The 13,308-nt window shown below is 43.6% G+C and overlaps 1 protein-coding gene across 8 annotated transcripts in view; it reads right to left on the minus strand.

Moving 5' to 3' along the window:
* LOC117829819 (KAT8 regulatory NSL complex subunit 1-like) overlaps positions 1–13,308 on the minus strand; it is a 46,359-nt gene that overhangs the window by 3,626 nt on the left and 29,425 nt on the right. For 4 of the 8 annotated variants that reach the window (XM_034707517.1, XM_034707518.1, XM_034707520.1 and 1 more), the window contains 12 exons: positions 12,760–12,901; positions 12,537–12,620; positions 9,187–9,296; positions 7,599–7,740; positions 4,903–5,068; positions 4,376–4,531; positions 3,194–3,412; positions 2,945–3,099; positions 2,229–2,353; positions 2,034–2,091; positions 481–593; positions 138–390 (listed from right to left, as the gene is read on the minus strand). In XM_034707517.1, the coding sequence (XP_034563408.1) occupies positions 138–390; positions 481–593; positions 2,034–2,091; positions 2,229–2,353; positions 2,945–3,099; positions 3,194–3,412; positions 4,376–4,531; positions 4,903–5,068; positions 7,599–7,740; positions 9,187–9,296; positions 12,537–12,620; positions 12,760–12,901 (1,723 nt within the window). The remainder of the gene's footprint in view (positions 1–137; positions 391–480; positions 594–2,033; positions 2,092–2,228; positions 2,354–2,944; positions 3,100–3,193; positions 3,413–4,375; positions 4,532–4,902; positions 5,069–7,598; positions 7,741–9,186; positions 9,297–12,536; positions 12,621–12,759; positions 12,902–13,308) is intronic. The other 4 variants (XM_034707523.1, XM_034707521.1, XM_034707519.1 and 1 more) reach the window with 3 other exon arrangements.

Consider the following 13,308-nt stretch of genomic DNA (forward strand, 5'->3'; position numbering starts at 1 on the left):
CACGTCATGATCACGTGTAGATTCATCCGCTGAGACGACGAGAGTTCATCTGTATTTTGGTGTGACCATGAAAGACGCCCTCATGTCTTCATCATTCTGTTAATTCATGAAAAACCAATCAGGAACTCTCTACATACCCGTTCCTCAAAGGTGAAGTCAGGCGTGGAGCAGCGTGTGTCCTCACTGGACAGCAGCCGGTGCGAGTCTCTGGAGCAGGGCGTGTGGGGGTTGGAGGTGGTGTCGGGGCTGGCGGGGCTCATGGGCGAGGGCACGTGGCTGTAGTCGTGCAGCATGGGGCAGTGACCCGGGTCGGGGGACGCGGGCTGCGGGGTGGGAGGGTTTGTCCCGCACAGCAGCGGCGTGGTCCGCCCGTCCACGGATTTGTACGACCTGAGGGACGACATGAGTCCACATGAGTTCTCTGCTCTAGAGTGAGTCTGACTCTGTGGAGTAGGGAGAGTGGGGGAGGGGGGTACTGACCTGCTGCCCCTCCTCTTGGCGGGAGCCAGCGCCATCCAAGTCCAGCGGGAGCGCTCCTGGTCCTCGTATGCCTGATGGAGCACGGTGAAGGCCGCGTCTGTCAGATCCTCCACCTACAGACAAAGAGAGTCACATCAGAACCTCGAATTCACCTCAGACCTGAACCATCAAACCCTTTAACCCAGCATGAACCTGATGTGTGTTCATTAAAGGTTAGAATGTTAGAAGACCTTCAGAGACCCGTTTATATTTCAAAGCCAGAGCATGTTATCGATATCTTTGTTTAAAGTTCAAAGAGACTCATTATTGATTTCTTCTGCTGAGATATAACCGATCATTTAGGGAGCATAAAAAGTGATAGAATGATGGATTAACAAACTGGAAACACTTCATTTCAAGTTTAAATATATAAAAAAACTAGTGGGGAATTTTTATCAAAACTTAAGTCACATCAAAATGATTTTATACAGAATTATAACACATTAAATTATCAAAGAAATCTGTGTCAGACCTCGTAAAAACATTTTGAGAAGAGTGAAAAATAATATGTTTTAAGACTCCTCTAGAGCAGGGGTTCTCAAAGTGAGGGTCCGGACCCCCTGGGAGGTCGTGAGTTGTTTCTTTTTTTTTAAAGTAATCTAAAAATATTACATTTCACACATTATTAGTGTTGTAGTCAAGACCACATCAAACAAGACCAAGACATGTCGGAGACCAGAGTGCACCGAGGCCAAGACAAGACCAAGACCAAGGCAGGGCAAGACCGAGACAAGACCAAGACCATATATATCAATGAAATATTATCATGAGAGTTAACAAAATAAAAGACTTCTGTTTATTTTATTTAAGATGTTTTAAATACAATCTACAGCAACAAACAAGGTTTGGTTTTGTCTTTGTTGTCTTTCTTTTGACGAGCTGTGAGATTTTTGACTCAGAGACCTTAAATAAGCGGTCTCAAGACCAAGACCGGTCTCGAGTACTACAACACTATCTAGAAACACCACATTTTAAGATTACATATGTAAAAAAAACTGGTCGGGAATTTTTGCAAAATTAAAATCACACCAAAATGATTTCAAACGAAAAAAATAACATTAAATTAGATAAAAAATATGCTTCAGCTGTTGTAAAAACATTTTGAGAAGAGTAAAAAATAACATTTTAAGGCTCCTATATAGAGAGGGTTAGGCAGGTTATCCCTTCTTGTATTCAGGGTGCTGTAAATGTCTTAAAGTTCAGGTTCAGACTGTGTTGGAGTTTTTATCTCTGCTTTCTTACATTTAAAGAGAAAAGTACAAAAGAATGAACACATCATTCTTATAAATCATCAGCTGCTGCTTCTCTTTTGTTAAAAAAACTCATCTGCATCCAATAAAGACACCTCCCATGTTTGACCACCAGGGGTCCCTGTTCGTTCATTTCCATACGACAATAAAGATGAAAATATTATTCAAATCAGTGAAGTGTGCCGAGTCAGATGGCAGAGACGTGTTTCCAAGTGACTGAGGACGAACACACACTCAGAGGAAGAGTTTAAGTGTTCAACTGACCTCTCGTTCATTTTCCTCTTCAGTGATTGGCTGAGAGAAAATGTCCACCGATCGCCAACTGCACAGGAAGAGAGATCAAACGTGAGTACGTGATATAAACACAGAGGAGAGCGTCACAGCTCGTGTTCTCTAGACGTCGTGTCAGGTGTGACGTCCTGAGCCGACGCGGTGAGCGGTGTGTGCAGGCGTGGTTACCTCGGGGTGAGGATCTCTTTGTACTGCAGCTTCTCCACTCGGGTGGTGGCGGCCACAGACATGGGGATCACGATGTTGTTGATGTCAAAAGAGCTTTCACCTCGTCGTCTCTTGATGGGCTGCTGCTGGAGGACAGAGGAGACAAGGAAAGGAGTCAATGTGGAGCTCCAGAGGTTTGAGTTTGTCCTCCACATGCTTCATCATTAAATCATTGCCCTCTTTTGTTTGCAGCAATTTCATGTTATGTGGGCTTTATTCTATTATTTTAAAAGCTGTGTTTGTTGGTGTTCAGAACATAAAATCCTATATTTGTTGTGATGAGAGATTCTCTGCAGACAGATGCTGCAACAACAGTTTCACTACCACAGACTTCCTGCTTCAGCAGCTGCATGAAAGCAAACAAAACCACAATGAAGTTTCAGTTTGACGTCAGTTTCTGGTTCTCACCTGGCTGCCCACTCACTATCTGAACCGACAGAGTGAGAGTGAAGCTGAATGAGCAGCAGTCACTGTGCCTCCTCTGAAGGGGACGTCTCAGTCACACTAAGCTGCTGTGAGGGATAGTCTGAGTCTACCTGAGGGTCTGGTTGTAGTGCTGAGCTGACTGTGCCGTACTGGACTTTAAAAACGGACTCCTGAGGTTTTATGTGTTTGAACCGTTGGTGTCTAGCTTTAGTGTATCAGCAGGTGAGTTTTAGTGAGGTGTGTGTCCTTACAGGTGTGTTGGGGACGCTCTGGCCGCCGATGCCCAGCGGTGTAGAGTTCTCTGAGGACGTGGACAGCTGGCGTGTGAGGGGGCTGTGGAGGGACGAGTGCATGTTGGGCAGAGAGGGGCAGGGGCTGCTCGACTCCAGGAAGAGTTTGGGTGAGGCTGGAGGACAGGAAACCGAAGTGTTAACATCTGACATCACACTTAAAGGATTGAAGATCGAATTCATGAGAGCTTGAATCACAGAAACACTCACTGTCGCTCCGGTCCAGCGAGTGCTCTCTTAATCTCTTGCGGCTGTAGTTCTTGTCGTAGGGCCCCAGCGGCGTGGAGAGGCCCTGAAGCCGCTCGGCCTTGCACACGGCCTGGCCCTCGAGCCGGGCTGCGTTCAGAACGGCACTGCTGCTGCCGACGCCGCCGCCGCTGCTGTCCACTGTCCTCTGCTTCTCAGCACGGTTCTTATAGTGGCCCAGTCCTGAAACGCCACAGACAATTCACATCGTTAGTTTAAAGCAGGGGTTCCCAAAGTGTGGGTCAAGAGACACGAATGTGGGGTTCTGAGATGTCTTCCAGAATGTTTTTCTTTCTAAAAATATTACATTTTACCCATTATAGTGAAAAATAGACAGAAATAGTAGCTAAACTTGGAATAAAACCTTGAAAATATAAAGTGTAATGAGTTTTCTGCCTTTCTTTGTTCCCAGATGACTCCTAAGTTTAGAGTTAGTGAACAGTTAATTATCTAAAGCATCAGTAGCAGCAGGTTCATTCATAAAGGCACAGGAAACACAGACACATGCTCATATAGGTAGGGTCATTTTCTGCAGACCAGCTAAATGAAGCCACATTAAATCACTTAGAGGGACAGTGGGGGTCACAGGCTGAAAAGTTTGGGTTTAAAGGAACATGTTTGAAAGATTTGACAGACTTGAGTTCAGTAGCGCTGTGAGAACTAACTGATGTGGACTAGGGGAAGTGTGACTGGTCAGAGGTGTTGTGAAATAAACGGTTACTGGGACAAACGGTGATGTAGAAGTAAAAACAGATGAAGTGAAATTAAAGAATAATAGAAAAGAAGCACGGAGGAATAAGACGTTCCTAACAGGGCGATAAGATTCATCTCTGTTCGGATGATTGTTTCCTTATCGTCCTACAAAAAAATACAATTTCCTCCTCTCTGATAACTTCACATTGGACTCCAGCGTGACTAATTTTATAAAGCTCGACAGTCTGGACAAAGGAAGCTTTGTTCTGATTACAATCTGCCAAGCTTGTATTTACTGTATTCATCACAGTCACTCTCAGGATGATTGATTCCTCTGTGTTGTTGTTGTTGTTGTTTTTGTCTGACTGTTAGTTAGGTGTTAGTTCAGTGTGAGGCCAGCTGTCTTGATCCTGCACTCTCCCTTTAAAGCGTCTCAGAAGCGTTTGTACTCACTGACTGCCATGAGAGAGTTGGTGAACTTGTGCTTCTCTTTGGACGAGGACAGCTTGTGTTTGAGGGAGAGCTTCTTCAGTGGTTTGCTCCTCTCCAGTGACTTGGTCTGCCACTGACTCTTCATCACGTGCTGCAGACGGAGGCCGATATAAACGTCTGAAGGGAGGACAAAAACAAAGCGTTACCATCTGTAGCGTCACATTAGCGATTCACGATGAAATGCAAAATGTATGATAAGCCGAGGGGCGATCTACGATATGAACTGGAGCCAAATACAGAGCCGTGTTGGAGTTGTAAATACTACGACTGAATTATGTATCAGAAATATGTAGTTCATGTTTCCCTTTCTGCACATGAGGACATCTTAAACAGAGTGAGGCCTCATGGAGACAGAGGGGACGGTCTAACAGCTGGACATGCTTCCTGAGAACTTCCTGGTGAGGAATATCTCCTCGCCCGCTCCTTGTTTGTCTTCCTCTCTGTGTGGAAAGAAGGAAACATCTGCGTAAACCGAGCCGAACACTGACCGTCAGGGAAGGAGAGGATGGGGTGGACGCCTCGATCCAGTCTGGACAGGCGCTCCAGGGTGGGCAGCTCGTACTGGGGGTCCTCTCTGGGGGTGGACCAGCCACCGCACATCACACAGCTGGGGTTGACCCTGCAGTTACACTGGATACAGCTACTCCTCGGGGCCTGGAGACAAAGCATGTGATTAGCTTTAATTCAATCTGTATGCTAACAACGGCTAACAAGCACATGCTGTATTACTCAGCGAGGAACAAACGGCATCTGATGTTTTCTGAGATTAACTGAGCCGCCGGAGTTCAGTGAGTCACCGCAGTAAACAGAAGAAGACTGAGGCGTCATGGTGACACAGTGAATGTATTTCTACTGTTCTCTGAACGAACCAACACGGAGAGGTTTACAGTGAACATCAGACGTCTTACGAGAAAGCACAATCACTGATGAGGCTGAAGATGGGTGTCGTGTTACACTTCAACAGCCATCTTCGTCCTGTTATGAGGACGATGAGGCTCATTACAAAGTGAGATCACTGCTGATCCTTTCATGGAAACATTAGTCTCCTTATGTCAGACTGTCTGATAAATCCTAACACTCCACTCAGTCATACATCTAGCTTAAAGATCGATAACACGGGTCTAGACCAAGCGGCAACCTCTGGACTTAAAATATGAAGCCCATACTGAAGTGCTAAAAACTGCAGTTCCTCAAGCGTCCACTAGAGGCTGGCTGCAGAAACACAAGAAACCACATACACACCCATTCAAAGAAGACGATCTTTACAGGAGAAATAAACATGTTTCATGTTTTATTTTTCACCTTTTCAAGATTTCCCGATGTGATGTCAAACCTCTTTTATTGTCCTTTTAATGCTTTTATTTACTAATCCATTTTTATTTATTTATTTATCCTTGAAAAACCTCTTAAACAATGATTTATTAGTCTATTGGGACTGGAATGACTTCCCCTCCCCCTTTTATTATTCTAGTATTGTATTCTTTATTCTAATGTATGTATTTATTTACTGTTGAGTGTTGCTTTTATTATTGCTATGTTGTAAGGTGACCTTTGGTGTCCAGAAAGGCGCCTATAAATAAAATAAATTATTATTATTATTATTATTGTCACACAACTTCATTCTGCTTAATTTAGGTTTATTCTTTTTAACCCTTTGTGTTGTATTCTGTTTTGCATTGTTAAAATTCCTCCTCTCTGTCAAAATGTTTACTTTGTTATTTGAACCATGCTTTGTTTGTCAAAGCACTTTGTAAACATTTGTTTTTAAAGGTGTTATATAAATAAAGTTATTATTATTTTTATTATGTATGTAGCCGTAGCTCATTTCTCTCGGTGACTTAATTTATAACTTGTTATTATTGAAGATATTAAACTTACAAGTTTTGCCCAAATAAGGGCATGCCTGACTTGATTGGCAGGCGGGCGCCCTGTAGCTGTTAGTGAAAAAAGGCTAAAGGCCCGCCTCTTTACCTCACACTAGCTTGGACAAAGTGATGTTGAGTTCAGCATTTCCAATATGGCACCCAACGACGATTGGCTTTCAGAAACAGATACTACGTCCATTATTCATACAGTCTATGGTGATTTGGGTCAACGAAAACAAGCTGTTTGAATCATTCACAGGGTGGAGCAGATAAAGACGGCACTTATTGTAATGGTTTCAGTGTACCGAGGTTGTTTTTGTGTATTTTCTTCTTTGGTAGTTCATGTAAACAAGAGGATAATGACTTAATGGCTGCAGCTCAAAGACTCACAGCAGGTTCCTACAACCATCAGAGTGGAACGTTCTCCTATGTGTTTATCAGTGTCTTCAGTCCTCCTGCAGGTTAGTATCCTCATGTCTGTGCTGGTTCCTCATGTCTCTAGTGGAGTGGTTATATGTCAGTTTAACCAGACACAGCCTACATACAACTTTATCTCCATTTACTAGATCGACATACTGACAAACCACGCCGTGCTACGAGACGACATCTGTCAGCTGTGATTGTTTACATCCAGGTAGCAGAGCTTTAAAGCATTTAGCACACACATTTAAAAAATATATCTATGAAGTTAGGAGAGATTATGTAAATTGAATCCTAAAAGAAGTGATTTATTGTTGCTCACACCCTCGGGCGTCACTACACAGAGGTTATTCTGTGTTCTCACTACTTCACTATACAGAGATTATTTATGTAATAAACACACAAACAGCAGAATGAGTGCGACGGCTCGCTGTGAGGAGCCATCCTGTCATGAAACTCTACAGACTTCAGATTTATGAGACGTGGAACATGTAATGCTGTTACTGTTCTCTCCTCATTTAAAACTTTCCACTTAAGATGTTCTGAGCTGCAGTGTGTGTGCGTGTGTGTGTGTGCGTGTGTGTGTGTGGGACAGAGAGGCATCAACAAGCAGCCAATGTTTCTTTTTTTCTCTCCTCTAAAACTTGTGAGTTGTCACGAGGGTGATTTCTTCTTCTTTGTTGTTTGCCCCAGTTTTCATAAAGAGTCACAGCTCTCTTCTTTACTCAGCTCTTAGGTTAAAACCAGAGAACTGATCAGAGACAGCAGCAGGAGACGCTCACAACACATAACATGTCGTCCAGCTTATCTGAGGCCAACGATGAGCCCTTATCATCACTCTGTCATAACCTCTCGTGTGATTTAAAGATGCATGGTGCAACACAAACTCTCACACTCACCTTGCCGTTGAGGTTGGGCACAGTGTTGGGCTGAATGAGCCGCCGTCGTCGACAGCTGACGAGTGGGCGTGTGCGCGCGGCCACACACGTGCTGTCATAGGCCGACGGTTGCTGGTGCTTGGTGTCTGCACTGTCCCCCATCCTGTCACAAGGACACCCAGCAGAGGAGATAAGGTCAGAGATTTGACACCTTCAGGTTGAACACTAACACACTGAGTCTCAGGAGACGACAAAGGTACATGAGGGACACGAGTAAATACATGTTTCTGCCTTTCTGGACGGGAACAAGACGAGTTCAGAGACAGATTTCAATTATAGAGACATTTACAGAGTGATCCTGATAACTTGAGTGGCAGTGGACGAGCAGGACTTCAGCGGGAACAGCTACTGCTACTACTATCCATCTAATCGCTATCATCTCGCTCTCGGTCTCAGCTGATGTGTGTCTAACATGAGTCTGGTCCTGCTGGAGGTTTCTGCCTGTTAAAGGAAGTTTGTCCTTGCCACTGTAACTTGCTAAAGAGAAGAACATATCTCCCTCCATCAGTACCTAAAGTCTCTAAAAGTAGTATGGGAGGTTGAGCCTTCAGTTATCAGGCCCCTCTCCTTTGGAATCATCTACCAGTCAGGGTCTGGGAGGCAGACACCCTCTCTACTTTTAAGAGTAGGCTTCAAACTTTCCTTTTTGATAAAGCTTATAGTTAGAGCTGGATCAGGCTTGGACCAGCTCTTAGTTATGCTGCTATAGGCTTAGACTGACACACTGGGATCCTGTCTTTCCCTCTCTCATCCTCTCTGCCTGTCTCTTACTTTAACTCTTCCTGTCCCATTAAAGTTACTAACCATAGACCTTTCTGGAGTCCCTGAGCTCCCTTGTGGATCTCTGCTGCTGTGGACGTGCCAGACGTCCAGCTGCTACAACTACTACTATCCGTCTCACCACTATCATCTCTCTCTCTCTCTTCATCTCCCTCTATCCCTCTCTCCAACACGGTCTCAGCAGATGTGTGTCTAACATGAGTCTGGTCCTGCTGGAGGTTTCTGCCTGTTAAAGGAAGTTTGTCCTTGCCACTGTAACTTGCTAAATGCTGCAAAGTGCTCTGCCCATGGTGGATTAAGATGAGATCAGACTGAGTCCTGTCTGGAAGATGGGACTGGATCTGATCCGGTCTTGATGTTGGGTCTTTGTTATGAGTAGGACATAGAGTACGGTCTAGACCTGCTCTGTTTCAACTAATCATTTGTCTTTAAAAGTCAGAGGATGGAAGATGAAAGAACCTTCAAACCCCTCGTTTAGTCCGACCTGAAGCCCGGGATGCGTGTGACAGAAACCCCATTAATGCTTCAGAATTGTAAAAAGAGTTAGTGGTAAATAAGTCAGTCTACTGCAAAATATCTAATCATATAAACTCTACTCTTACTTCTAGAAATAGCTGCTCTCTCTGTTGACTGAAGGGGAAATCATTTCATCTGCAGCTCACAGTTACAAAGCCTTAAACTTCATCATTATGGAGAACTCTGCTGTTGTTTCTCAGAGAGCAGAGTGCCTTCTGGGAAATGAAACAAGGTTATCATCATCAAGCCGTACCTGCTGAGGACGCCGTTAACAGGCTGTGTGTTTTGACCTTTCCAGGAGCCGGGCTCTGTGTTGGCGATGTGGGCGGCGCCTGTGTGCTCCAGCCGTTCTGAACCAACATCCTGTACGGACAGATAAGACAAAAGGCGGTGAGACGCGCGCTTCATGTAACCGACACAGAAACAGACGAGTGACAGCACTTAACAGAAGAGGGGATATTTAAGGAAACTGCATAATAGACAAACTGAATCATCCTGCTCCTCTGGCTTTAAATTATTCAGAGGAGATTTGTGGAGCGGGCCGGGCTCTCCCAAAATTTAAAACCCTATTCTGTCTCAGAAAGTCACAAACACTCACACACACATTAAAGTAATTCATCCTTCGATCTCGCCCTCATGACGAGAGGTCTCTTTAATTCAACACTCCACAGATCCTCCTTTTTCTTGTTTTCTAGCTTCAGAGAGAGGATTACATTTTGTTTTCAAACTACAATATGCTCCAACAAATCTAAATGTCACCTCTGGTCGAAGATCAGAAAAACAGACTATGAATGAGTTTTAAAAAGCAGCTCTAATGGAAGACACTCTGTGCAGCTCTTTGTTCATACAGCAGGCAGATCAGATTTATCACTACAATCTGACTTTACTCAACAAAGAAGAGCAAAAATAAAATAAAATCAATACCACAGCAACAAAAAGTCAACTCCTGGGCTCCTAAATTTACTCTGAATCCTCATTCAGAACCCTGAGGAGGTGTGTGTATCTGCAGACAGTGTGTGCTCTCTGTATTTCCAAATTTTCGTATGAATTTTGTCAATTTATTGGCGTTAAGTCAAACGCAATTCAGGACTGATGAAAAACAAAGAGCAGGTGACGTCCCTCTCTCTCTTATTCTCCCTCTATCCCTCTTTCCAGACCCAACTTAGTCTCAGCAGATGTGTGTCTAACATGAGTCTGGTCCTGCTGGAGGTTTCTGCCTGTTAAAGGAAGTTTGTCCTTGCCACTGTAACTTGCTAAATGCTGCAAAGTGCTCTGCTCTTGGTGGATTAAGATGGGTCTGGTCTCTGTTCATAATTTAACATAGAGTGGTCTAGACCTGCTCTGTTTGCAACAGAGTCTTGAGATAACATTTGTTGTGATTTGGCGCTTTACAAATAAAGATTGATGGATTGATCTCTCTTCTCTGCAACAGACAAAAACATTTACCGTGTCTTTTTTAGACGCTGAAGCGACCTCGCAGAATGTCTGAGAATGGGGGCGCCGTTGGACAGGCAGTCTAAGCGCACGCCCGACATACAGAGGCTATAGTCCTCGTCACAGATTCCACTCAACTGCATGTCCTCCCTCTCTCTACTCCCCACATTTCCTGTCTCTCCTCAGCTGTCCTATCCATTAAAAAGGCAAAAATGCCCAAAGATATAACTTTAAAGAAAAGAATGTTTGAGAATGAGGAGAGTAAACGGTGTAGCGCCTGTGACAGAGAGCAGAGCAGAGAGACACACATTTGGGAAGAAGAAGCGAAACTTCAGCTGCAAGCAAACCAAATTCACCCGCTTTCTTCTCACTTCTTCGTTCTTTGGTTGACTGCTTTGTTCTCTTCACCAGCGCCCTTTTTTCTACCGTGGCAATTTTGAAGATATTAAGATCACAAGTCTTCCAATGAGAGTCACAGCTGACTTGATTGACAGGCGGGAACACTGTAGCTGTTGGCTAGGAGGCTCAAAGCCAAAGCAATATGGCTCCCACCTCAAAACAGCGCTTCAGAAACAGAAGGGTGACGTCACGGATACTACGTCCGTTATCAGGGTTCCCACTCTTTTCCAGAGATCATTTTCCAGGACATTTTCAGTGATGATCAAGCTGGTATGACAGTCTAAAATTAGTTCCTAATTTAGTTCCTAAATAGTCTAATAAGTTCCTCTGAGTGGAAGTCTACATTGAAGATAATGCGGTCTATGGCTATCCATGAAATCATCTCTTACATGCTTAAAAATTATGGCAAATTGATAATAGAATAATGCAAAGTCACTTTATTGGTGCATCCAAGCAACAATGATGGGCAACTCTCATCTCAGCTTTCTCTTCTCTCAAAAAATATCAAATGAGCTAATTAAAAATCAAAAGAGCCAGCAAAGGACTCTGGAAGCTGCCTTACTGAAATAAATAAATACTAATAATAATCAGAGGATCAGAGCATAAATTGACCTTAATAGATCTGAATGACAAAAATGGCCACAAATGTTGAATGGGGATGTGTTTTTTTAACCTTGTTAGATCGCACACAGTCATGTTGGAATCATTTTCCAGGACATTTTTCTTTTTCTCCCATTTTCCAGGTGTTTTCCAGTACTGGAAAACTGGTCAACTGTTTTCCAGGTTTTCCAGTTTTTCCAGGACGCGTGGGAACCCTGGTTATTTATACAGTCTATGGTGAAGATTTACTTTTCGTTTCATTGCTTTTTTTTAAATCGATTGAACATGAAAATAACAGATATTGTTTGTGGGAATCGAACATTTTGACACCAGACCCTTAATCTGGTTTGTTTTGCATGTGATCAGATCTGGTTTGTACATCCAGACAGCACCAACCTCTCTGCCTGGGTGGAAGCAGCAACAACGTGGGCGTCAGTAACTACCCACACTGCTGTTCAGGAGTTTAACCGTCCAACGAATGAATCAGCATACAAACTCAATAACCACGGGTGTGATTCTGTCCATGCAGAGTTTAAACAACACACATTATAATCTGTATGTCACACATTTGGTTGAATAAGTCGAGTATCCTCTGCAGGCTCCTGAATCGAACGAGGATTATCTGTGATTTAGGTTGATTCAGGTTGACTCAGGTTGATTCAGGGCCCACCAGTTGTTCTGGTTTAATAAAACATATGTACAAACAACTCAAGCAGATCCAGACTGACAGGCTCATCCTGCGATGCATCATTTGAGAATTACTCGGAGATGAATGTTGAAGGAGCTTATTACACCAAATCTTCCCCGACTAAATCATTTCAGAGCAGAGACACGGACAAAAGGAAATAATTTCCTGCCAACATTTATCATTTCCAACAGAGGCTGCGATGAGAACAAACAAGGGGAATGTTTCGTTGGTGATCAGGTCGGTATGAATACACCTGAAAGCTTCCAATGAACTGTTTCAATGAACTTCATCAAAGCTTATTATGTGAGGTTCTTTGAAGCTTAAAGTTTGGATGAAGAACATTGAATCGCTGCCCAATCCGACAGAAAAGTATAACCAAATATGAAAAAGACGACTACTGTATGCTTCAATGACAACAGGAGAGATCTTTATAAGAGCTAGAGGTCAGAGGAGATCACACGACTCACACCACCCACTCTTACCTGAGTGTTCACAGGCTCTGTCTTCACATCAGTCCCACCTGAAGACACCGTGCAGGGGGCCACACCTCCCAACTCTACTGAGCCCTAAACAACCAAGACCTGAGCGTTACACTCCCATCTCAACACCTAAATAGAAGCTTCATACGTTCATGCTAAAGGCTCTGGGTTTTTTTCTGCTGTCAACACGTAAATCAGATGAATCCTCAAAACGAGAGGGACTGACCTTGCTGGCGCGGATCTGTCTGTAGATGTCGGTTTGCTGTCGGATGCGGTACTCCAAGTCCGAGATGTGGGCCTGGAGCCAGTTCCAGTGGCTGATGATGGCGGCTCGTTCCACCGTGTAGCGGCTCTCTGCACGCTTCCATCTGGGGGTCAAAGAAGGAGGGAGGTGCTCGGTTAGAGAAGTGGACAGGTGAGGTTTTGGAGAGCAAAATAAGAAAGTGGCTTAAAGTCTATCCACAACAATAAATGTAACTTTTAATAGGATAGAAATGAGTGTTAGATTGACCAAGACACATAGGTGGAACACTCTTAATAATTAAGCTTTTTTCTGCCTTATAAATAACAGGTTTCTGCTCTCTGTAGATCCACTACCAGTCAAAAGTTTGGAAACACCTTCTCATTCAAGGGTTTGTATTTATTTTAATGATTGTAAACACTGTAGATTAATACCAAAGACATCTAAACTATGAAAGAACATATATGGAATTATTGAATTTTTTAAAAAGTGTTAAACAAAGCAGAATATGTTTTATATTTTAGATTCTGTAAA

The sequence above is a fragment of the Notolabrus celidotus genome, chromosome 18 (genome assembly GCF_009762535.1).
Source record: "Notolabrus celidotus isolate fNotCel1 chromosome 18, fNotCel1.pri, whole genome shotgun sequence".
Taxonomy (NCBI): domain Eukaryota; kingdom Metazoa; phylum Chordata; class Actinopteri; order Labriformes; family Labridae; genus Notolabrus; species Notolabrus celidotus.